General features: G+C 35.1%; 1 protein-coding gene and 2 pseudogenes across 1 annotated transcript; 2 read left to right on the forward strand and 1 right to left on the reverse strand.

Moving 5' to 3' along the window:
* Positions 1–6053: 6053 nt before the first annotated feature.
* LOC130962572 (low affinity inorganic phosphate transporter 1-like) lies at positions 6054–7594 on the forward strand (annotated as a pseudogene).
* A 2170-nt stretch (positions 7595–9764) lies between these two features.
* Positions 9765–15111, reverse strand: LOC130962573 (VAN3-binding protein-like; annotated as a pseudogene).
* A 2993-nt stretch (positions 15112–18104) lies between these two features.
* Positions 18105–20935, forward strand: LOC130962574 (protein FAR1-RELATED SEQUENCE 6-like). Its single transcript, XM_057888771.1, has 7 exons — positions 18105–18218; positions 18555–18614; positions 19187–19388; positions 19544–19662; positions 19759–19934; positions 20021–20376; positions 20637–20935. The coding sequence occupies exons 1-7, from the start codon at positions 18105–18107 to the stop codon at positions 20933–20935; spliced, it is 1326 nt and encodes a 441-aa protein (XP_057744754.1).
* Positions 20936–21888: the final 953 nt, after the last annotated feature.

The following is a 21888-nucleotide window of genomic DNA, read 5'->3' on the forward strand; positions in this document are numbered from 1 at the left end:
AAAGTCTGTGGCATCCTTTTGCAAGGTCGCCCAATAGAATCCTGCTCGGATTACTTTCCTGGCGAGTGACCTTGCTCCTAGATGGTTTCCGCAGATCCCACTATGTACCTCCTCCAACACCTCGGTGGTCCTTGAGGTCGGTACGCACTTTAATAATGGCGTTGATATCCCTCTCCTGTAAAGGACATTTCTCACCAGGGTATAGTGTTGTGCTTCCCTTCGGATCTTTTTGGCTTCTTTTTTCTCTTTAGGGAGGATGTCGAATTTCAGGTATTCGACTAAAGGATTCATCCATCCGAGGTTTAAACCGACTACCTCAAGTGTCTCTTGTTTATCTTCTGTTTTTGCTACCGAGGGTTCTTGAAGGGTTTCTTGAATCAGGCTTCTGTTGTTTCCTCCTGGTTTGGTACTTGCTAATTTGGAGAGGGCGTCCGCTCTACTATTTAGATCCCGAGTTATGTGTTTGACCTCGGTTTCTGCGAAGCGCCCGAGGTGCTCCAAGGTTTTCTCCAAGTACCTTTTCATATTAGGGTCCTTTGCCTGATACTCTCCGCTTATTTGGGAGGTCACCACCTGTGAGTCGCTGTAGATCGCTACCTTTGTGGCACCAACTTCCTCTGCTAGTTTTAACCCGGCAATCAAGGCTTCATATTCTGCCTGGTTGTTTGAGGCCGGGAATTCAAATTTTAAGGAGACCTCTATCTGGGTTCCTTTTTCATCTACCAGTATTATGCCTGCGCCGCTCCCTGTTTTGTTGGAAGATCCGTCTACATAGAGTTCCCATGTAGTCGGTTTTTCTTCTTGTTCTCCTGCATATTCTGCAACAAAGTCGGCGAGGCACTGGGCTTTAATTGCTGTCCGAGTTTCATATCTCAGATCGAACTCGGAGAGTTCTATCGCCCATTGAACCAATCTCCCTGCAATATCCGTCTTTTGGAGGATTTGCTTCATGGGTTGGTTTGTGCGGACTCTTATTGTGTGGGCCTGGAAGTAAGGTCGCAACCTTCGCGAGGCTATCACTAGGGAGTAGGCAACCTTCTCAAGTTTGTGATACCTTAGTTCGGGGCCTTGTAGTACCTTACTGATGAAATAGACCGGGTGTTGTCCGACCTCGTCTTCTCTGATCAGGGCTGATGAGACAGCCCTGTTTGCTACGGATAGGTATAGAACGAGGTCCTTTCCCGGTATTGGTCGAGTTAAAATAGGAGGTTGGCTTAAGAATTTTTTGAACTCTTGGAACGCCTCCTCGCATTCCGGAGTCCATTCAAATTGGCATCCCTTCCTTAATAAGGAAAACAATGGAAGGGATTTTAGTGCCGATCCAGCCAAAAATCTGGAGAGGGCTGCAAGTCGGCCATTGAGCTGTTGAACTTCTCTCAAGCAAGTCGGGCTTTTCATTTCTAGGATGGCTCTGCATTTATCGGGATTGGCCTCAATCCCCCTCTGTGTTAGCATGAATCCTAGAAATTTCCCTGCCTCGACTGCGAAGGCGCACTTTGCAGGATTTAGCCTCATCCCATGCAACCTTATAGTGTCAAAGACTTGTGAGAGGTCGGTTAAGAGGTCGACCTCTTCCTTGGTTTTTACTAGCATGTCGTCGACGTATACTTCCATTAAGCTCCCTAGGTGGGGTGAAAACACTTTATTCATCAGCCTTTGATACGTGGCTCCTGCATTCTTTAGCCCGAATGGCATGACCACGTAGCAATAATTGGCTCGGGGTGTGATGAACGATGTTTTCTCCTGGTCGGGCTCGTGCATCGGGATTTGGTTATATCCCGAGTAGGCGTCCATGAATGATAAGTATTGGTATCCCGAGCTGGAGTCCACCAGGGTGTCAATACTTGGTAGGGGATAAGGGTCCTTAGGACATGCCTTATTCAAGTCGGTATAGTCGACGCACATTCTCCATTTACCGTTCTGTTTTTTAACTAGCACTACGTTGGCTAGCCATGTTGGGTATTTAACTTCTCTAATGAAGCCGGCTTCCAGGAGCGCCTGTACTTGTTCTTCTACTATTAAGGCTCGTTCTGGGCCGAGCTTGCGTCTTCTTTGCTGTACAGGTCGGGATCCCGGGTAAACCGAGAGCCTGTGGGACATGAGCTCGGGATCAATCCCGGGCATGTCGGAAGCCTTCCATGCGAAGAGGTCGGAATTAGCTCTTAGGAGTTCACCCAACCTTTGTTTTAGGGTTTCCCCTAGGTTGGCTCCTATGTAAGTGTTTTTTCCTTCCTCCCCACCGACTTGTATCTCCTCGGTTTTTCCTCCCGGTTGGGGTCGCAGCTCTTCTCTGGCCCTCGTACCTCCGAGTTCTATGGTGTGGACTTCTTTGCCCTTTCCTCTCAGATTTAGGCTCTCATTGTAGCATTTTCTTGCCAATTTTTGATCTCCCTTCACCGTTGCTATTCCTCCTGGGGTTGGGAATTTCATGCAAAGGTGGGGAGTAGATACCACTGCTCCGAGGCGGTTAAGGGTAGTCCTGCCGATTAAGGCATTGTAGGCTGACCCTTCATCTATGACTATAAAGTCTATGCTCAGAGTCCTTGATTTTTCCCCTTTTCCAAAAGTGGTGTGAAGGGGTAAGAATCCCAGTGGTTTTATTGGCGTATCCCCCAATCCGTATAGGGTGTCGGGGTAGGCTCTCAACTCTTTTTCATCTAACCCTAGCTTGTCGAAGGCGGGCTTGAAAAGGATGTCCGCCGAGCTTCCTTGGTCTACTAGGGTTCTGTGGAGATGGGCGTTGGCTAGGATCATAGTTATCACCACGGGATCATCATGCCCGGGGATTATCCCTTGCCCATCTTCTTTTGTGAATGAGATGGTGGGGAAGTCGGGTGTCTCTTCCTCGACTTGGTAGACCCTTTTTAGATGTCTTTTGCGAGAGGATTTAGTGAGGCCCCCTCCCGCAAATCCTCCTGAGATCATATGAATATGTCTCTCTGGAGTCTGCGGTGGTGGGTCTCTTCTATCCATGTCATCTCGCTTCCTCTTTCCATGGGTGTCCGACCTTTCCATGAGATATCTATCGAGCCGACCTTCTCTGGCCAGCTTTTCTATCACATTTTTAAGGTCGTAACAGTCGTTGGTGGAGTGACCATATATTTTATGATACTCGCAGTAATCGCTGCGGCTTCCCCCTCTTTTGTTTTTAATAGGTCTAGGGGGTGGCAGCCTTTCAGTGTGGCAAATCTCTCTGTATACATCCACTATAGAAGTTTTGAGAGGAGTATAAGAGTGATATTTTCTGGGCCTCTCGAGACCGAGTTCTTCCTTCTTCTTGACTTCCCTTTCCCTCTCCTTGGATGAGGGAGGGGGTCCGGGTCGCCAACTCAGGTCTCTTAATTTCGCATTCTCTTCCATATTGATGTACTTCTCGGCCCTTTCTTGTACATCACTTAAAGAAACGGGGTGCCTTTTAGATATGGACTGTGAGAAGGGACCTTCTCTGAGCCCATTGACTAGCCCCATTATGACTGCCTCTGGGCAGGTCTTGGATCTCCAAACATGCCTTATTGAACCTTTCCATATAGGCTCGCAAAGATTCTCCGACCTCCTGTTTTACTCCCAGGAGGCTCGGTGCATGTTTTACCTTATCTTTCTGAATTGAAAACCTCATCAAAAACTTCCTTGAGAGGTCTTCAAAACTGGTGATTGATCTTGGTGGGAGGCTATCGAACCACTTCATTGCCGCTTTTGATAAAGTGGTCGGGAAAGCTTTGCATCTCGTAGCGTCGGAGGCATCAGCTAGATACATCCGACTTTTGAAGTTGCTTAGATGATGCTTTGGATCTGTGGTCCCATCATAGAGGTCCATATCGGGGCTTTTAAAGTTTCTAGGAACTTTTGCCCTCATTATGTCCTCGCTGAAAGGGTCCTCTCCACCCGGGAATTGATCTTCTTGGTCGTCGCGAGAGTTGTGACCCTTGAGGGAGGATTCTAGCTGTAAGAGTTTTCTCTCTAACTCTTTTCGCCGTTCCATCTCCTCTTTAAGGTACCTTTCAGTTTCTTTCTGCTTCTCCCACTCTTGCTCCAATTGTTCTAAACGACTGTGGACTAAACCCATTAATTCAGTTACGTGGGATGGTCCACCTTTTCCCGATTCTCGCTCATCTGAGGGGTTTGCCTTCGGGTTTTTTACCCCGGAGGTGCCTTCTCCATGTTGATCATTAACTTCCTGGTGGAAGGTTAAATCCACATTGTCGTTACCTGCGTTCGGATTCTCTTCTTCGGAATCCGTTTCCGCACGGACTTCCTCGTGGGATCTATCCGCCATCAATGGATGATCTCTCGGGTCCCCGGCAACGGCGCCAATGTTACGGTGGGTAACCGGAGATTAATAAGATGGATGATGTTTGATGGCCCAAGTGTATGAAGGAGGAGAACTCCGGGTGTGTCTGCAACTCGGGAGGCTCCGTCCGACTTGCTCGCGTGCAGGAATGGGGGGGTGGTACCTGCAAAGACACTCCGATGCCTAAGTTAGCAAGGGTGTGAGCAGGTCTAGAGAGTATTGGGCTTAGAAATACCTGATTGGTGTCAGTGTACTTATAGTGGTGAGCCAATAACCACCGTTGGTGTAGTGCCGTATCTTTAGGGCGTTAACCGTCCCATTATCTTGGGGAGGTTAAGATATGGCTTTACGAAGTGGTTGGAGAGATTTTCGGGGTGGTTACTCATTTGAATGAGTGTTTATCTGCCAGCTAATCTCATAACCGACTTCTTCATATTAAGTCGTGGTTGACACCGACTTTTGTGGTGGAGGTTGGTGCCTTGCTAGGCTTAATCTATTGGATCAGGCCTTTTGATTGGACCTGGGCCCTTAGCATTGGGCCAGGGTATGAACAATAATATTATATAATTAATATGTATATAAAACTACTTTACAGCGTAGATCAAAATTAAATTCATAGTTAATAACATAAAAGGTTTGCTAGCAAAATAAAAATGGTGTTTTATTACTAAACTATTAAAATTGACCATCAAAGATTACGTGTTTATTTTGGTTGCCTTTAAATCAATTAAAAATCTTTTTTTAATAAAACAAATTTTTGTTATTTTTTAGTATGTTTGATAAATTTTTAATAATAAAAATAAAAATACTAAAAAAAATTAAAAATATTTTTTTAAAAAGTTATAACTTATATTTTTTAATTTTTTTCTTAAAAAAGTATTTTTTATATAAGAAATTAACAAAAATATATTTTTATCTTATTTTATCCAAATTCAATTCATAAATAAAAAGATCTTTTTATATGAAATTACAGATATAAAATTACTTTTATTTTTATAAAATATTTTTTTAAAAATATTATTTAAAAAAATATTTTTTAAGAATAACGTCCAAACAAGCCTTATAATACTAATTAAAACTAACTTATAAATTTAGATAGTTTAGTAGTTAATTTATTAATCTACTTAAATAAGTGTCACAAAACCTTCCTTATAATACTAATTAAAACTAACTTATAAATTAAGTTAGATAATTTAGTAGTTAATTTATTAATCTACTTAAATAAGTCTCACAAAACCTTTAATTAGAGTTCTGATCTGTAGGGCATTTAGTTATTAACTTGATAAATAAATCTCTTCCATTTTTAAATCTACTAGAAAACTTTTATCGAAAATCCAAAACTTTAATTTTTAATGCTTTTATAGTAATTTTTTTAAGTTTAAAAATTATATTATATATGATCCCTTGTTAAGAGCTCTGGTTAGGAATATCCAATTCGATAAAATATTTTGTATATATTAATAAAATTATGAAAGAATAAAAAAATTATTGTTGTTGTTTTATGAAAAATAATACTATCTATTTATATTAATTATTAAATTAATTTTAAATTTTAAAATAAAATAAAATAATTAAAATCTTTAAATAATTCTTTTAAAAAAATAAGTATAATTATCTTAAAAAAAGATAAACATAATAAATTTTACTTTAAAGAAAAAGATAAAGATAATAAATAAAAAAAAATAAGATCACAGACACCACTATATATGATCTTTCTTCATCACTTGTTTTTGTTTCCTCTCATTCACTCCGAACTGATCAGAAGATGGCCAAGGAACAATTGCAGGTGCTGAACGCATTGGATGTTGCAAAGACACAATGGTACCACTTCACGGCCATTGTGATTGCTGGGATGGGTTTCTTTACCGATGCCTATGACCTCTTCTGCATCTCTCTTGTTACCAAGCTCCTTGGCCGCTTGTACTACTACGATGGCTCCGATAACCCGGGTTCTCTTCCGTCCAACGTCTCCTCTGCCATCAATGGCGTTGCATTCTGCGGCACCCTGGCCGGCCAACTATTCTTCGGTTGGCTGGGCGACAAGATGGGAAGGAAGCGTGTCTACGGAATGACACTCATGCTCATGGTTATTTGTTCCCTTGCCTCCGGACTCTCCTTTGGAAAAGACCCTAAATCTGTTATAGTCACTCTTTGCTTCTTTAGGTTCTGGCTTGGGTTTGGGATCGGCGGCGACTATCCTCTCTCTGCAACCATTATGTCTGAGTACGCCAACAAGAAGACACGTGGAGCATTCATCGCGGCGGTCTTTGCCATGCAGGGATTTGGAATCCTTGCAGGTGGCATGGTTGCGATCATAGTTTCGTCCATTTTCAAGGGACTGTACCCTGCTCTGGCGTTTCAGTTCGACGTGGGGTCCACCGTGCCAGAAGCCGATTACGTTTGGAGGATAATCTTGATGTTTGGCGCGCTTCCCGCTTTGCGACGTACTATTGGAGAATGAAGATGCCGGAGACAGCAAGGTACACGGCCTTGGTGGCGAAGAACGCAAAGCAAGCAGCTTCGGACATGTCCAAGGTTCTTGAGGTGTGATTGAAGCAGAGGAAGAGAAGATTGAGCAGCAAGAAACAGGAGGAGGCAACGATTTTGGATTGTTCTCGAGAGAGTTTGTTAAGCGGCATGGGCTTCACCTTGTTGGAACCGCCATAACTTGGTTCCTTTTGGATATTGCTTACTACAGCCAGAATCTGTTCCAGAAGATATCTTCACTGCCATCGGTTGGATCCCACCCGCGAAGACAATGAACGCAATTGAAGAGGTTTACAAGATTGCCAGAGCACAGACTTTGATTGCATTGTGCAGCGTTCCCGGTTACTGGTTCACGGTGGCACTCATTGATAGGGTGGGGAGGTTTTCCATTCAGTTGATGGGGTTCTTCTTCATGACAGTTTTCATGTTTGCATTGGCAATACCTTATCATCATTGGACTTTGGAGGGAAACCAAATTGGCTTTGTTGTCATGTATTCATTGACGTTCTTCTTCGCCAACTTTGGACCCAATGCCACCACTTTGTGGTCCCTGCCGAGATCTTCCCTGCTAGGCTCAGATCAACATGTCATGGCATCTCAGCAGCTGCAGGCAAAGCTGGAGCTATGGTTGGTGCTTTTGGATTTGTTTACGCTGAGAACGGAATTGGCATCAGGAACACCCTTATCATCATGGCTGTCGTTAACGTCTGTGGCTTCTTCTTCACATTCTTGGTTCCTGAATCCAAAGGAAAATCTCTAGAAGAAATGTCTGGTGAGGCTGAGGGGGACCAACAAGCTGTGGATAATAATGTTGTTTAAGCTTTAATTAATAATTATGAATCTTGTACATCCATTGTTTATTAGCTTTTACTATGTCATTTTAAGACGGTGCTATGTACATCATGGAGTCTTTGTTTTAAGGAAAAGTACTACACATACATAATAAAAATATTAAACAATATGAATAATAGATATATTAAATATTCATTTTATACAAATGATTATTTTAATATTAAGATTTAAGTGAATAATTTAAAGTGTAGTGTATTTTTATTTGATTGATAGTTATTCATGTGTTTAAGATAGTCATTATTTATCCAGTATTCCTCTAATTTTAATTATTAATTATTATAGATTTAAAAAAGTGAGTAGAAAATTATATATATATATATATCCAATTTTTTTAAATAAAAAATAAATTACTTTTTTATGATATATTCAATTATTAAATAAAAGTCATATATATATATATATATATATAATATATATATATATATATATATCTTATTTTTGTATTTCATAAAGGCAATGTTATATGATCAAATTATTTCAGTAATTAAGTTCATCTAAGTTAGTTTAGTCAAATTAAGGGATTGAAATTTTAGTTTAGAAAAAAAGAAAAAGAGGCATAAAAAGAAAAAAATGATTGAACTTAATTATAAAAATTTGTAATTGAGTCCCTAAAGATAATTAAAATTTGTAATTTAGTCCCCGTGTTCAAAAAGTGTTTGATTTAACAGAATATTCTTAGAATATTCTCTATTTTGAACATGTGACCTGCACATATTTGCAATAAGGACTAATTTGTAATTTTAGTGAAAGTATGGGGACCAACTGTGTAATTTAATCATTTGAAAATGACAAAAATTTTACTAAACTATCTGAATCCACCCTACCCCTCCCCAGCTCCCTCACTCTCACTTTCTCACTTTCCAAAATGGTATCCCAACCCCAAACTCTCTCACCTCGGCTCACCATCGTCGTGCCTCTCGCCTCCGTCACCACGCCGAATTCACTAATAAATTGAGTTGCTATTTTTGTGTTGATGTTGCTATTTTTCTTAGACATTAAATTGTTCGTTTTGAGCATGCTTGGGATTGGAATTGTTCTCTTTCATTTATCGTCGGTGTTTAGTATTGAAATTGGAAGAGAAGAAAAATTGTCGGATAAGAGGGGCGAGATGGAGAAAGGAGGCGAGACCCGACTCGTGAGCACAAATGCGGTAGATCCGGCGTAGCGACGGTGAACCGAGTTGAGAGATAGAGAGCGGTGGGGTTCGAGTATCGTTTTAGAAAGTGAGAGAGTTGGGGAGGGATAGGATAGGTTCAGATAGCCTAGGGAGTTTTTGGTCACTCCAAATGATTAAATTACACATTTGGTTCCCATACTTTCACTAAAATTGCAAATTGGTTCCTGTTGTCAAACATGTGCAGGTCACATGTTCAAAATAGAGAATATTCTGAGAATATCCTGTTAAATCAAACACTTTTTTTTGAACGGCGGAGAATAAATTATAAATTTTAATTTTATTTTAGGAATCCAATTATAAACTTTTAAAGTATAGGGACTAATTTGTAATTTCACTGAAAGTGTAGAGACCAACTATCTAATTTAACCTTAAATTTACTATTAGAGTTACTATTAAAGACGTGTCACTCAACTATTGAATTTAGACAAACAAATAATTCCCTCATCAAAATGTTCAATTGAGACTAATAACTCCTTGCGAAGACAACATCATCTCTTCTTCTTTTTCTTATTCTTCTCCTTCCTCTTTTTCTTCCTTTATGAATGAAACCATTTACCAACTTACTACTATTCTAATCTATTCTTCATAACATACCAGCAGAGACATTAGAGGCACAGAGGAGCACAAGCTATATTGAATCTATTGATTTCTTAGAAGGAAAAAAATCATGTTAGTTAACTTGTATGAATTGGTGCCATGCTTCAAGTCTCCAGTTAAATTTGCAAAGGATTGAATATTCTCCAATTCACCAATACAACTCACTAGTGTTGTGCTTAGAACTAGAAAACTTAAGCTAGTAGTTACCATAACAAAACAAGCGTTAAGCTAAAAGGGTCAAAGACAAACCTACTATTTATATATATGTGTGTTCATATGATTCCCTAGATATTCAAGTGTTAAATACACATGGCTTGAATTAGAGGTAGCTATAGAATATCTTAGATAGATGATGAAATCAAATCAAATCCCATTTTTGTTTTGTCTCTCTGCAACAATTGATAGAAGCCTAGAAACACCTTGAGTCCACATATCATATTCTCTTTGGTTTCTGCATTCAAACTCCACAATCCCTCTTGATTCTGTCTTCAATCCAAAGTACTTTCTTTTCTCTTCATCATCAAATAGATGTCTCCCTGGCCATGCTGCTAAATTTGTGCACACATCCAACACAACATCTACAAATTTTAAGAGGAAAAAAACATTAGGTTTATTTTCTTACTCTAGTTACCATTATTAAAATCTTTAGTTAGGTCTCTCTAGTTTGAATTCGTACTAAAAGTCTCTATAATGCCAATAAATTTCGATTGGATTTATAATTATAGGTCCTGATATTGTACAAATATTTTTTATTATGGTATAAATTTTTAGACAAAATATTGAACCAAAACGACATCGTGAAGGCGACAATAGCTTACGCTTTTTCTTCTTGGTAATGGTTCTAGCAACATGTTTGCTCTTTATCTTTTACGAGTACAAATGGTCAGTTATTCATATTTTATTCAACTCTCTTTAAATTACTCTTTTATGATATATCTGATTATTATTGAATAAAAATAAAATAAAATTTTAATATATATCTCTGTATTTTTATTTTTGTATTTTATAAATGGTGATGTTATATGACCATATTATTTTAGTAATTAAGTTCACTTAAATTAGATTAGTCAAATTAAAGGATTGAAATTTTAGTTTTAAAAAAAAAGAAGAGACATAAGAAAAAAAATTGGTTTAACTTAATTATAAAAATAAATTATTCACCTAGGTATTTTATAATTTGGTTATAAAAGGTATGACTTTGTCTAATTAATTTATATTTTGGATACATTAAAAATTATTTTACCACATTAAATTTAAAGTAATTGTTTCGACATTTTTTGAAAATTGAATGATAAATCAGATTAATTTTATTTTTTAAATATTTTATTTAGAGATTTTTCTTTTGTTAAAAAAAATTATAACAACATAGTCCCACAAAAAATATGATAAAGTAGTTCTCATATTTAGGTTTAGTATGGTAAATTTTTTATTTTTAAAAAGTGTAGCATTTATGTTTAGTAAATCAAATTAAAAATAATTTTAAATATATACAAGTAATAATAATTACGTTTGGTTTGCTTTTAAAATTTAAAAATACTATAAAAGATATAAATTTAAGCGTTAAATTTAAAAATTTGTTAATATATGAGATTATATTAGTTCTTTAAATTTTGAAAAGCACAATTTAACTTTAAAAAACTCCATCCTAATTGCTTTAAAAAATATTGCAATCTTTTAAAAACTGCAAGTACAAGTATATGATCTTTTTTATTTATCTAACACAAAATGAAAAACTTGTGCTTTTAAAAAGTACAAATATCTTTTCAAAAAATTTTACCAAACCAAGCCTTAATAAGATTAATATGAAAAAATACATCTAACAAATAAGTGTCATTCATAAAAAATTAAAGGTTGTCAAAATTTAAAAATATATAATCTTAAAATCTCTTGAACCATAGTTATGTATATGACAATAAGGGTAAAGAGATTTAGGTATCACTACGTCCATGTTATTGCTAGGCTAACACAATTTAAAAGGCCAGGCTATGCCTTGTTTTTTTCATAAGAAAAAAAAATTTTGATTGGCCTAACTTTGTCCTATTATTTGTTAGAGGCTCTACTTTTTAGTCTGGCATGACTTATTTTAGAGACCTCGCCTTATGTTAGACCTTTGTTGGTAAAAAAAGTTAAACTCAATTCCAATTTCGGTTTATTTTACGAAAAGAGCAATACTATAGAGCCAGCAATTTTTGTGATTGTTAGCTATCAATTAGCTATCAATGATGATTTGATGGTGTGAGATTGGTGTGAGATTTCATCTAATGACTCACATTTTTCTGCTGGTTACATGCTGGTCAAAATTCAATAAAACTGCTGATCTCTAGACTTTTCCTTACGAAAAATACAATCCAATTTTTTATGATTAAAAAAGGATAATTCGATATTTAATCATTATTTCTGTTAGATAACTAGATCTTTTTATTAAATTTATTATTAGATACTGATATGTCACTTAATTATTAAATTTAGACAAATAATTTTCTCATTAAAATATTCAATTGAGACTAATAAATTAACTTCTTAGCAAGATAATATCATCTCTTCTTTTTTTATTATTCTTCTTCTTCTTTATCTTTTTTTATGAATGAAACCATTTACCAATGAAAAAGTTTAGAACCAGTAACTTTATTAAATTCTGGCTAATATATAATCAGTAAAAGAAAAATGAATAATTTCACACAATTGGATGAAATCTCACACCATTAAAAATATTATTGATGGCTACTTGATAGCTACAAATCATAAAAATTACTTGCTCTCTAACACTTCTCTTTACCAATAACTTTCATGAACAACATGAACAATACTAATCAAATCAAAATACAGTACACCTTCAAATTATTTACCTAAATCTTAATATTAGAATAAACATCCGTACATCTAGTAAAATAAACATCCGATATATTCATTATTCACATTGTTTAATATTTTCGTTATCTACCTATACTTTTTCTTCTTTTTCATAACATACCACCAGAGACGTTAGAGGCACAGAGGTGCACAAGCTATATTGAATCTATTGATCATAATATTCTCCAATTCACCAATACAAGGTCACTACTCACTAGTGTTGTGCATAGAACTAGAAAACTTAAGCTAGTAGTTACCATAACAAAACAAGAGTTAAGCTAAAAGGGTCAAAGACAAACCTAATATATATATATGGAAAAGTCTAGAGGCCAGCAGTTTTATTAAATTTTGGCCAGCATGTAACCAGCAGAGGAAAGTAAGCCATTGGATGAAATTTCACACCAATCTCACACCATCAAATCATCATTGATGGCTAGTTGATGGCTAACAATCATAAAAATTACTGCCCCCTAGCATTGCTCTATATATATATATATATATATATATATATATGTTCATTTGATTCCCTAGATATTGAGAGTTTGAGACCCTATTTTCACTTTTTTCTTTTCAATTATAAGCCAAGATCACCCTAGCAGGTAGCAGCACTATTAACAATGAATCCTAGTTCATTCCGTTTTATGATTAAGTCAATCACATTTTGTAAGGATCATTCAAATTCACTCAACTTTAGCTAACATCAATAACTTATACATAAAGGTTTGTTTGTTCTGTGAAAATATTTCTATTTTTATTTTCAATTTATCACGTTTTTAGTATTTTATAAAAAATAAAAAATAATAGAAAAGAAGTTTCTAAAATTCTACCTGTGGCAGCAGCTGTAAGAGTATTGATATCATCATCAGATTTGACATTAACAGCAGAATCAATCACTGAAGCAAGATGTTCTCTTTCAGCCCCATTGATTCTGCAAGAAAGTTTAAAGGACTAATAACTTTTGTATTTTATGGCCAGCACTTAACCATAAAAAAAAGTAAGTGATTTTTCATCATTTCACATCATTAAAATCACGGATTTGAATCCTCTAAAGTTTGAATTTCACTTTAAAGAGTAAAGTGTGATCTCTCACCATTGATTTCATAGGTGGGACCAAGAATAAATATGAAAGAGAAACTATTCAAGAGTAGAATATCACAGTTTACTCTCTAAAGCGAAATTCAAACTTTAGAAGATCCAAATCCTAAAATCACTATTGATGACTAATTAATAATTACAAAACACAAAAATTGCTGATCCTTAACACTCCTCTTGATTCTGCAGCCTCAACACACTAAGCAGCAACCAATGTTTCTGCTGAGGCCACAGCCATGTCTATCTTTCCCATCTTTTCATTCTCCCTGTTGCTCGCAAGCAAGGTCGCAGTTGCAGCCGTAACATACGCAACTTGCAGCCGCTACCGCGGCAATAGAGATGGATGCATGGAGTTGAGCATTGTGAGTTCTGTTCTCTTCTTTCTTTTTCTCTCTTCTTTCCTTTAACCATTTTCCAACTGTTTTAGGCCCTGATGATGATGATGAGCATGGTGGAGTTGTATTGCCATTAATGCAGGTAGTAGAAGAATTCATGATGCCTCTTCCACCGTTGAATAGAGGATGAATTGAATTGTTGGCTCTAAAGAACTGCAATGATATAAATAAATAGATGGAAGCTTGTTAGCGTCATTGGTCTTTGGATTATTCATCATTATTATTGCATTGATTGTGTGCTTGTTTTTGTGTTAACATATAGTTTGCACTTTGGAAAATGTTATCATGCACTGACATAATTTAATGTTAGTATAACTTCTTACATTTAATCCACTAAATTACTTATTCTAAAAAGACTAAAATATTGATAAATAAATTTTTAATGTTGCATTTAAAAAGGAAGATTGAAATTGAGAGACAGATATTAAAAAATTAAGACTAAATTAAGTTTTTATATTATATTTAGTGTAGAATATACTTAATTAAATTATGTCTTAATATTATATTAATTTAAAATAAATATAAAAATTAAAAAATAAATTTAAAATTAAAAAAATTAAATAAAAATATTTTTTAAAAGAAATATTATTAAAATTTTAATTTTTGTCTCTAAAAATTTCAGTCACATGTGTCTTCACTTTCTGAAAATAATAAAAAGACTAAAATTTTGTGTTGTAAAACTAAAATTTTAATTTTAATCTCTGATTATCAAATATAATATTAAGTTTCAATTTTCCAGTCTTAATTCTATTATCTAAAAATAAACAGTATTTGAATAATAAATTATGCTTCTATTAGTTATTTTTCAAATATTTTTAGTACTAAAAATATTGTAATATTAACTTTTTAAAGATTAAATTATTATTACATTGATTATCTAAATACTATACAAAAATTTTGTTTATATTACATAGCCGGTGTGAAATCTGAAAACAAAAATTATGAATATAATATTTTTGAAAGTCTAAATTGTAAGTGTGCTTCATTGTTCACTGTTCACTATTTCTACTGAATATACATCTCTGAATTAGCTGAGATTCTTGGTTATCTTAGTGCATTTTGCATTGAGTTAAACTTGGTAGATTTTAAACTTGAGTCATGGGCGTTAAGTGATGATGGCTCACTCACATTCCGGGAATATGGATAATGGAATATATATAATTTAATTTAATTTTAATACATTGATAATATAAAATATTTTATATAATTATCTAATTATATCCGTTTTTCTTTTTAATAATCGTTCAAACGATCAATATAAAAAATAATTATTTTTATCAACATATTATTATGTAAATAAATATATGTATACAATTATTTTACATTAAATTTGCTACCAAAACCAATCTTTTTAGAACAAATGCAAACCCCATCTCAGAGAATATTGGGGTCCTCACATTGTAAAGGTGATAATAATAACACAACTATATGCTTCCCATTGTTACTTCCAGAATTTTCTTAGGGCAAAAAAAGGGGACCACCACACCTTTCTCTATCTCAATTCAATTGCTATGGTTCAAAATTACCCGATCTTGCTTCCAATAAATATGTCTAGAACCTTCTAATCAAATATCTTAGAAAAACAAAATCTATGCCTTCAAATTTTTATTTTCATGATTGATCACTACACATAATCTTTCTATCCCTCTCCCGTTCATTAGACATTTTCTTTTAAATTTCTTTTCCTTCTTCTTTTATTTTGTCTCTCTGTTGTTACTATAAAACAATGGTTTAATTAAACAACCCTTTGTTAAGTAAATAAATTATGGAAATATGAGCTACCTAAACTACCTAAGCTCTATGACTCTTGGTGATGAATTCTCAAGTTTGATCAAATATCATTGGAGAAAGCTTTGCAAGCATTAGACAAAAATTAAATAATTAACATTGAAACTTTATATGTATTAATTATTAGAAAATCTTCTCCAAGATGAACTATATGTACCATGTAAAAGAAGGGTACATAGAACCTTCATCATCATCATCATTAGAATTAGGTCCAATACAAGCAAGGGAGGGAATTCATGACCAAAACCTTTGTAATGGTAAGAACTTCAATTCATGGTTCAGTTGAGTCCAAAATAATTAAATTTGTTGATATATTCTAGTCAAATCATATTCATGACAGGAAATGCTGATGCTTAAACTATAGAAAAAACAGATTCATAATTTAGTTTAATCAGTTCATCAGTCTTATCTTCATGTCCAATTTTAAATTTTCTTATAATCTCCGAATTGTTAAGGTAGGATAAACTAATAAAGTTTTTCTTTTGGGTGATGATATAAAAAATTCTAATTCTCCTTGTTCTGCTCGCTTGTGTTGTTAACAAGTTCCTTTCCATTTTTTTCAATTAAGAAATGAATTTAATTTCTTTTGATTGTTGATATAAATTCTTTTATATTGACATCTAATAGTTGCGTGTATTATTTGTGGTGTTGATCTCTAAACTTTGTTCTTTATCCTTAGAATGTATCGGAAAAAAAATATATTTCAATCGTTCTCTAAATAGTTTTTAGCCATTATTAGTATATCAAAATTAGTGTATTCTCAAATTCGACTAGGAAAATTTTAGCCTATATATTTATATATTTTGAATTTTTATCATCTGCATTAATTTTTATTAGTGTGAATACAGGATTACTAAATTTTATAAATGTTTAGCCCACTTCAACTAGTAGTAGGATAAGGTGATTATTATTTTTGTTGTTGTTTGAAAATTTAGATAGATATTATAATGGTAAGAACTTCAAATCATGGTTCAGTTGCATTGAGTTCTAATGATTGAATTTTATATTATAGTCAAATCATATTCATGACAGATGCTTAAACTTAGATAAGACAGATTCATAGTTTAGTTTAATTAGTTCAATTCTATATTCAAGTTCCAATTTAAATTTTCTTAATTTCCTACTTCTATTAAGGTAGGATAAACTAATAAAGAAATCAATTCAATTTTTCCTTTGAGTGAACATAAAAATTCTGATTCTTCTTGTTCTGCTCGCTTGTGTTGCATTGTTTATTACAAGTTCCTTTCCATTTTTCTCAATTAAGAAAAGAATTTAATTTCTTTTGGTTGTGGATATAAAGTTCTTTTATTCCGAACTTATGAAATATTTACCTTGTATTATTCATTCATTAATGTTTTGTGTAGTTTGTAGTGTTGATCTCCAATGCTTGTCCTTTATCCTTAGATTGTAATTGGAAAAAAAAAATAGAACAATACGTCAAATCACTTTTTAAAAAATTTTAGTCGAAGAAATTAATTCTCAACCAGTTTTAATTACTAAATCAAACTTTAAATTTTTATTTTATTAGACAAATTATTTCTTATATCAGATTATTTATTTATATGAAAAAACTTATTATTTTAAAATTTTTTAAAATTTATTATATTTTTATTAAATAACAATAGAGATTAATTTGTCTTTCTTTTACAAAAATTTAACATGAAAATTAGTTTGTCTAACAAAAAATAGTTAAAAACTAATTTGGTTATTAAAATTTATTGTGAATTAAAGTATTCTAATAAAAAAATTTTAGAGACAATATTCTTTAAAAATGGAAATTTGCAAATGAAGGATTCATGAGAGGTTACAAGCACCTCTTGAAGACCATAAGGAGAAGGAAACCACCTTCACAACAAGGCCATGATGGTGATCACTCCCTCGAGCTCGGCCGCAAATCCGGCCTATACAGAGAGATAGACCGGCTGCGGCGTGACAAGAGGGTTTTGATGATTGAGCTTTTGAACCTTAGAGAGCAACAACACAACACAATGTTGTACATTCAAGAAATGGAGAAAAGGTTACAAGGACAGTAAGTTAAGCAAAAACAAATGATGTCATTCTTAGCTAGAGCAATGAAAAACCCTTCATTTATTCAACAATTAGTCCAACATAAAGAGAATAAAATTAATGTGCTTGAATTAGAAGATGTTATGAATATGGAAAAGTATGTGGAACTAAAAGAAGATCAACCAAAAAATAAAGAAAATGACATTAATCTTAATTAATTTAATTTTATTTAATTTTTAATTTTTGTTATTAATTTCCGTGTTAAATGAAATCACTCCTTGATTAATATGTTTCAAAAATTCAAAAATCACTCCTGGGATCACGGAACACCTCATCAAACCCGATTCAAAATTCAACTTCCCTTTGGTCAAACTCGAATCAACTTTCTCTTCCATTTGGTGGCGTAATTCATCATTACTCTAGATATCATTGACGGCGCCGATTAGAACTTCCTATCGCGGCGGCTACGGTGCATGGTTTGGTGAGGGTGTCATCAACGGCGCCAACCTCATCCAGTCAAACAATCAAAGACAAGGCTACGTTGGATCACTTCCGGAAGAGAGCATCTTCCATGGCATTTTCACCCACTGAAGGAGAATCGATTACTACATTGACCAATCCAACACAAGGCGGTGAACAATTCAATGTGGATGAATTAGACATTCAAGAACAAGTAGGGTGCAAGGTATGTTTCATAAGCTTCTCATTGGTTGTTTTAAATTTTGTAACAACGTGGTATTTGAAGCATTCTTATTCATGCTAATGAGAATTTTTTTTTTTACTTCAAAAAGTATATCGTTATGGAAAATTCTGGCACAGTTATATATTGAGCTGAGCAAAAAATTGCTACTAAACACTTACCCATCATGTGTAAATCATTATAATTGCCATCATTAAAGTATGCTTGACTCCCAGATTTGTGATGCAATTTTCTTTGATGGTTTTTATATGACTCATTCATTATATAGTAAGGAATGTTCTTAACTTGACAATGCTTTTTTTTCGGTTTCTTTAATTAAAGTTCGACAAAATTACCGATGTCATTGTGACTAGAAAGGATGAGCTGGACGACGAACACCAGGTTTGAATGTGCTATCTCGATGTTTCTAGTTCATGCTAATTAGATGTTTCTTAAGCGACATTGGACTTTTCACTATGTTAATTTTGTATTATTGATTAAGAAAGAACATATGCTCTTTTTGGTAGTATTTATGCCTTGGCAAGGTTTTTATGAAATGAGAATATGCTTTGATTTCACACTTCACTTACTTCCTTAGGGTAGGATATATCAACTCGGCACATGCCTTCAATATAGTATAACTCTATTAGTGAGTGCTTTATGAATCCTCAAATAGTATTAGACCATATAATGACATAGGAGGAAAAAAGTAGATTAATGATTGTACACTTTCCTAAAGTTCAAATATCATTTCTAGATTTATCATGATAGTATTTTACTGAAATTATTCCCAGGTTACTATATAAAGGTGTTTTGTGATTTGTAAATATATCAACTCTTTTTTTATTTTTTTTTTAAATTAAAAAAGCTCATTTATTTGAGATATTATTATAGTATGCTAAGAATTTCTATTAAATACTTACTGTGTTAGGGCTAGTTTAATTCGTATATAATTTTGTGTATTGACGTTATAGTTGCTAGATCATAGTGGCGTAGGTGAAGAGGAAATTCCAGTCGTAGGAATGAGTTTTGGTTCGTTGCCTCTCGCACAGAAATTTTATGCAAACTATGCAAAGAAAGTTGGGTTCGTTACAAAAATCAGGAACACGAATTTCGACAAGACGCGGAAGGAATCAAAGATACCGGTTAATCAATCTATTTACTGCACGCGTGAAGGTTATCGAGAGTCTAGGGTGAACGCAGCAACTCGAGCAAATAGAATTACAGCCACGAGATGCAGAGTAAGGATGTATGTCGTGCTGGACAATGAGAATGAGAATGTTGGGTTGTGTCTAGATTAGAATTGAGGCATTTTTATCCTTGTTCGGCAGAGAAAGCTGTCCACTATCATGAGTACCAGGAACTGACCATGCATGCTAAGTGCGTCATTACGGATAACGACAAGGCTGGAATAAGACCCAACAAGACGTATCTAGCACTGACAAACGAGGTTGGTGGGTCCGCAAACTTGGATTTTTTAGAAAAGGATGTCAAAAATTACATCACACACAATCTCTGATGCTCTGATGACAATGAGGACTTCCAGGGGATGATGAATTATTTCGTTCGAATGAAGGAGATCAATCCCAACTTCTTCTATGCAATAGATGTTGACGATGCTAATAAATTTAGGAGCGCACTTTGGGTAGATGCAAGGTGCAGGGCTTCGTATGAATATTACGGAGATGTGGTGTCATTTGACACCACATACAGAAGAAACAGGTCTGTATATGTATTTGTAAATAGCAAGAGCAGTTATTTCTTAATTTTCTCTTGTTGCCTCACAGTTGTCTTTGCTCTTTTCACAGGCATGGTCTGCCGTTTGCATCCTTTGTAGATGTAAACCACCATGAGAAGTCTACTTTTCTTGGCTGTGCTTTACTTGGGAGCGAGGAGATCCCTAGTTTTGAGTGGGTGTTCACACAGTGGGTGAGATGTGTCGGGACTGCACCAAGGGGGATTATCACTGACCAGTTCAAGGCAATGACTGGAGCTATTAGGAATGTCCTACCTGACACTGTCCACCGATGGTGCATCTGGCACATAATGAAGAAATCACAATTCAAGCTTGGTGCATACGCTAGGTACGGAGAACTGCATGCAATGATGAATCACATTGTGTGGAATTCTCCTTCGACTGAATTATTCGAGTCTGATTGGGCTGGTTTCATCAAACAGTTTAAGTTAGGCCAAAACTGATGGTTAGCAGGTAGGTGATTGTTAAAATAAATCCCGTCTGTTGGTTTCTAGTTGTCCATTTATTCACATCATGTTATTTGTGCCACCTTGATTCCGTTCCTATTGTTTTTATAAGAAATGTAGCTGAGTTTTCCACCGCTAGCGACAGTGGATGTTCCTTTCAGTATATAAAGAGATGTTTTTTCTATCGGTGTGTCTGGATGTTCTTAACCATTTTTTTGGCAGACCTTTACGCGAATCAACGGAAGTGGGTTCCAATATTTTTTAAGAGTGAATTTTGGGCAGGCATGAGGAGTACACAGCGTAGTGAAAGTATGCACGCATTTTATGGTGGATACCTGCATTGCAAGAGTGGGTTGGTTCAGTTCGTCTATGAATACGACAATGTCCTCGGAACCAAGGAGCAAAAGGAGCTGGAAGATGATACTGCGGACTTGAAAGGTGTCATCCCATGTATAGGGAGCACGGGAATTGAGAGACAGTTTCAGCAGGAATACACCAGTAGTATGTTCAGGATTCTTTAACTGGAGGTAAGAAAAAAAACTGATTGCATGGTTCGATCAATTGAACAAAAGGGAGATACAATTTCTATTACAGTGGATGAGCAGAAGGTATTCTGGGGGAAGCCGGTCTACCATACTTTTAGTGTTGACTTTGACCCTTTGAGTCGAAAGGGTTAGTGCGAGTGCAACAAGTTTGAATCCGCTGGTATATTGTGTTGCCACACCCTTGCGGTCTGGTCATACTACAGAGTTGACATTGTACCGAGCTGCTATGTTCTTCCTCAATGGAGTAAGAATGTCATCCGCAAGCACACTTACATCAAGAGTAACCATGACGTGGCTCGGAGTAATGAAAGCAACAATTTGTTCAGGCATCTGTGTTCAGAGTTCTATAACGTTGCGCAGGAGTTTGTTGCTTGTAATGAGGAAGTAGCCATCTTGCGAGCTGTCCTTTGGGATGCAAAGTCCAAGCTGATTGATTACCGTGCCAGCATGCGTTCCACTACTGCTGCTGCATCTCAGAATACCGTGCCCACATAGAGCACAGGTGGTGCAATTGTACATGACATACAGGGACCCTCGAGAGTCAAAACCAAAGGACGGCTTAAGGGTAAGAGACTTGGAGCAGAGTTGGACAAGTCAATTAAGAAATCAATGCAAAAAAGGAATAGGAAATCACACCTGGTATGTGTTAGAAGCGGCTTATATTTTAAATTTTTATCACGCAATGGTGTTCTTGATTAATGTATGTTGTTCTGTTTGTGTTGTGCATCTTGTAGGATGAGGTTGACCTTCCGTCAGATAATGATCATCATGGGTCCCTTAATAAAAGATTTGAGGATTCTACTATGTGGAACTCATCGGAAGGTGGCGGATTCATGCACCTGTTGAATTCTTTTAGGCATATATAGATAGGTTTCTTGGTGCGAGTTTGGTGTCATTCTATACATACAACTTAATAAACTATTCCCTTT

Source organism: Arachis stenosperma, chromosome 2 (genome assembly GCF_014773155.1).
Source record: "Arachis stenosperma cultivar V10309 chromosome 2, arast.V10309.gnm1.PFL2, whole genome shotgun sequence".
NCBI lineage: Eukaryota > Viridiplantae > Streptophyta > Magnoliopsida > Fabales > Fabaceae > Arachis > Arachis stenosperma.

Excerpts from the sequence above, each read along its gene's own strand:
- LOC130962574 (XM_057888771.1), top strand. The coding sequence starts at position 18,105 with ATGGCATTTTCACCCACTGAAGGAGAATCGATTACTACATTGACCAAT. Across the intron at positions 18,219-18,554 it reads AAGAACAAGTAGGGTGCAAG|TTCGACAAAATTACCGATGT; the intron begins GTATGTTTCATA and ends CTTTAATTAAAG. Across the intron at positions 18,615-19,186 it reads AGCTGGACGACGAACACCAG|TTGCTAGATCATAGTGGCGT; the intron begins GTTTGAATGTGC and ends TTGACGTTATAG.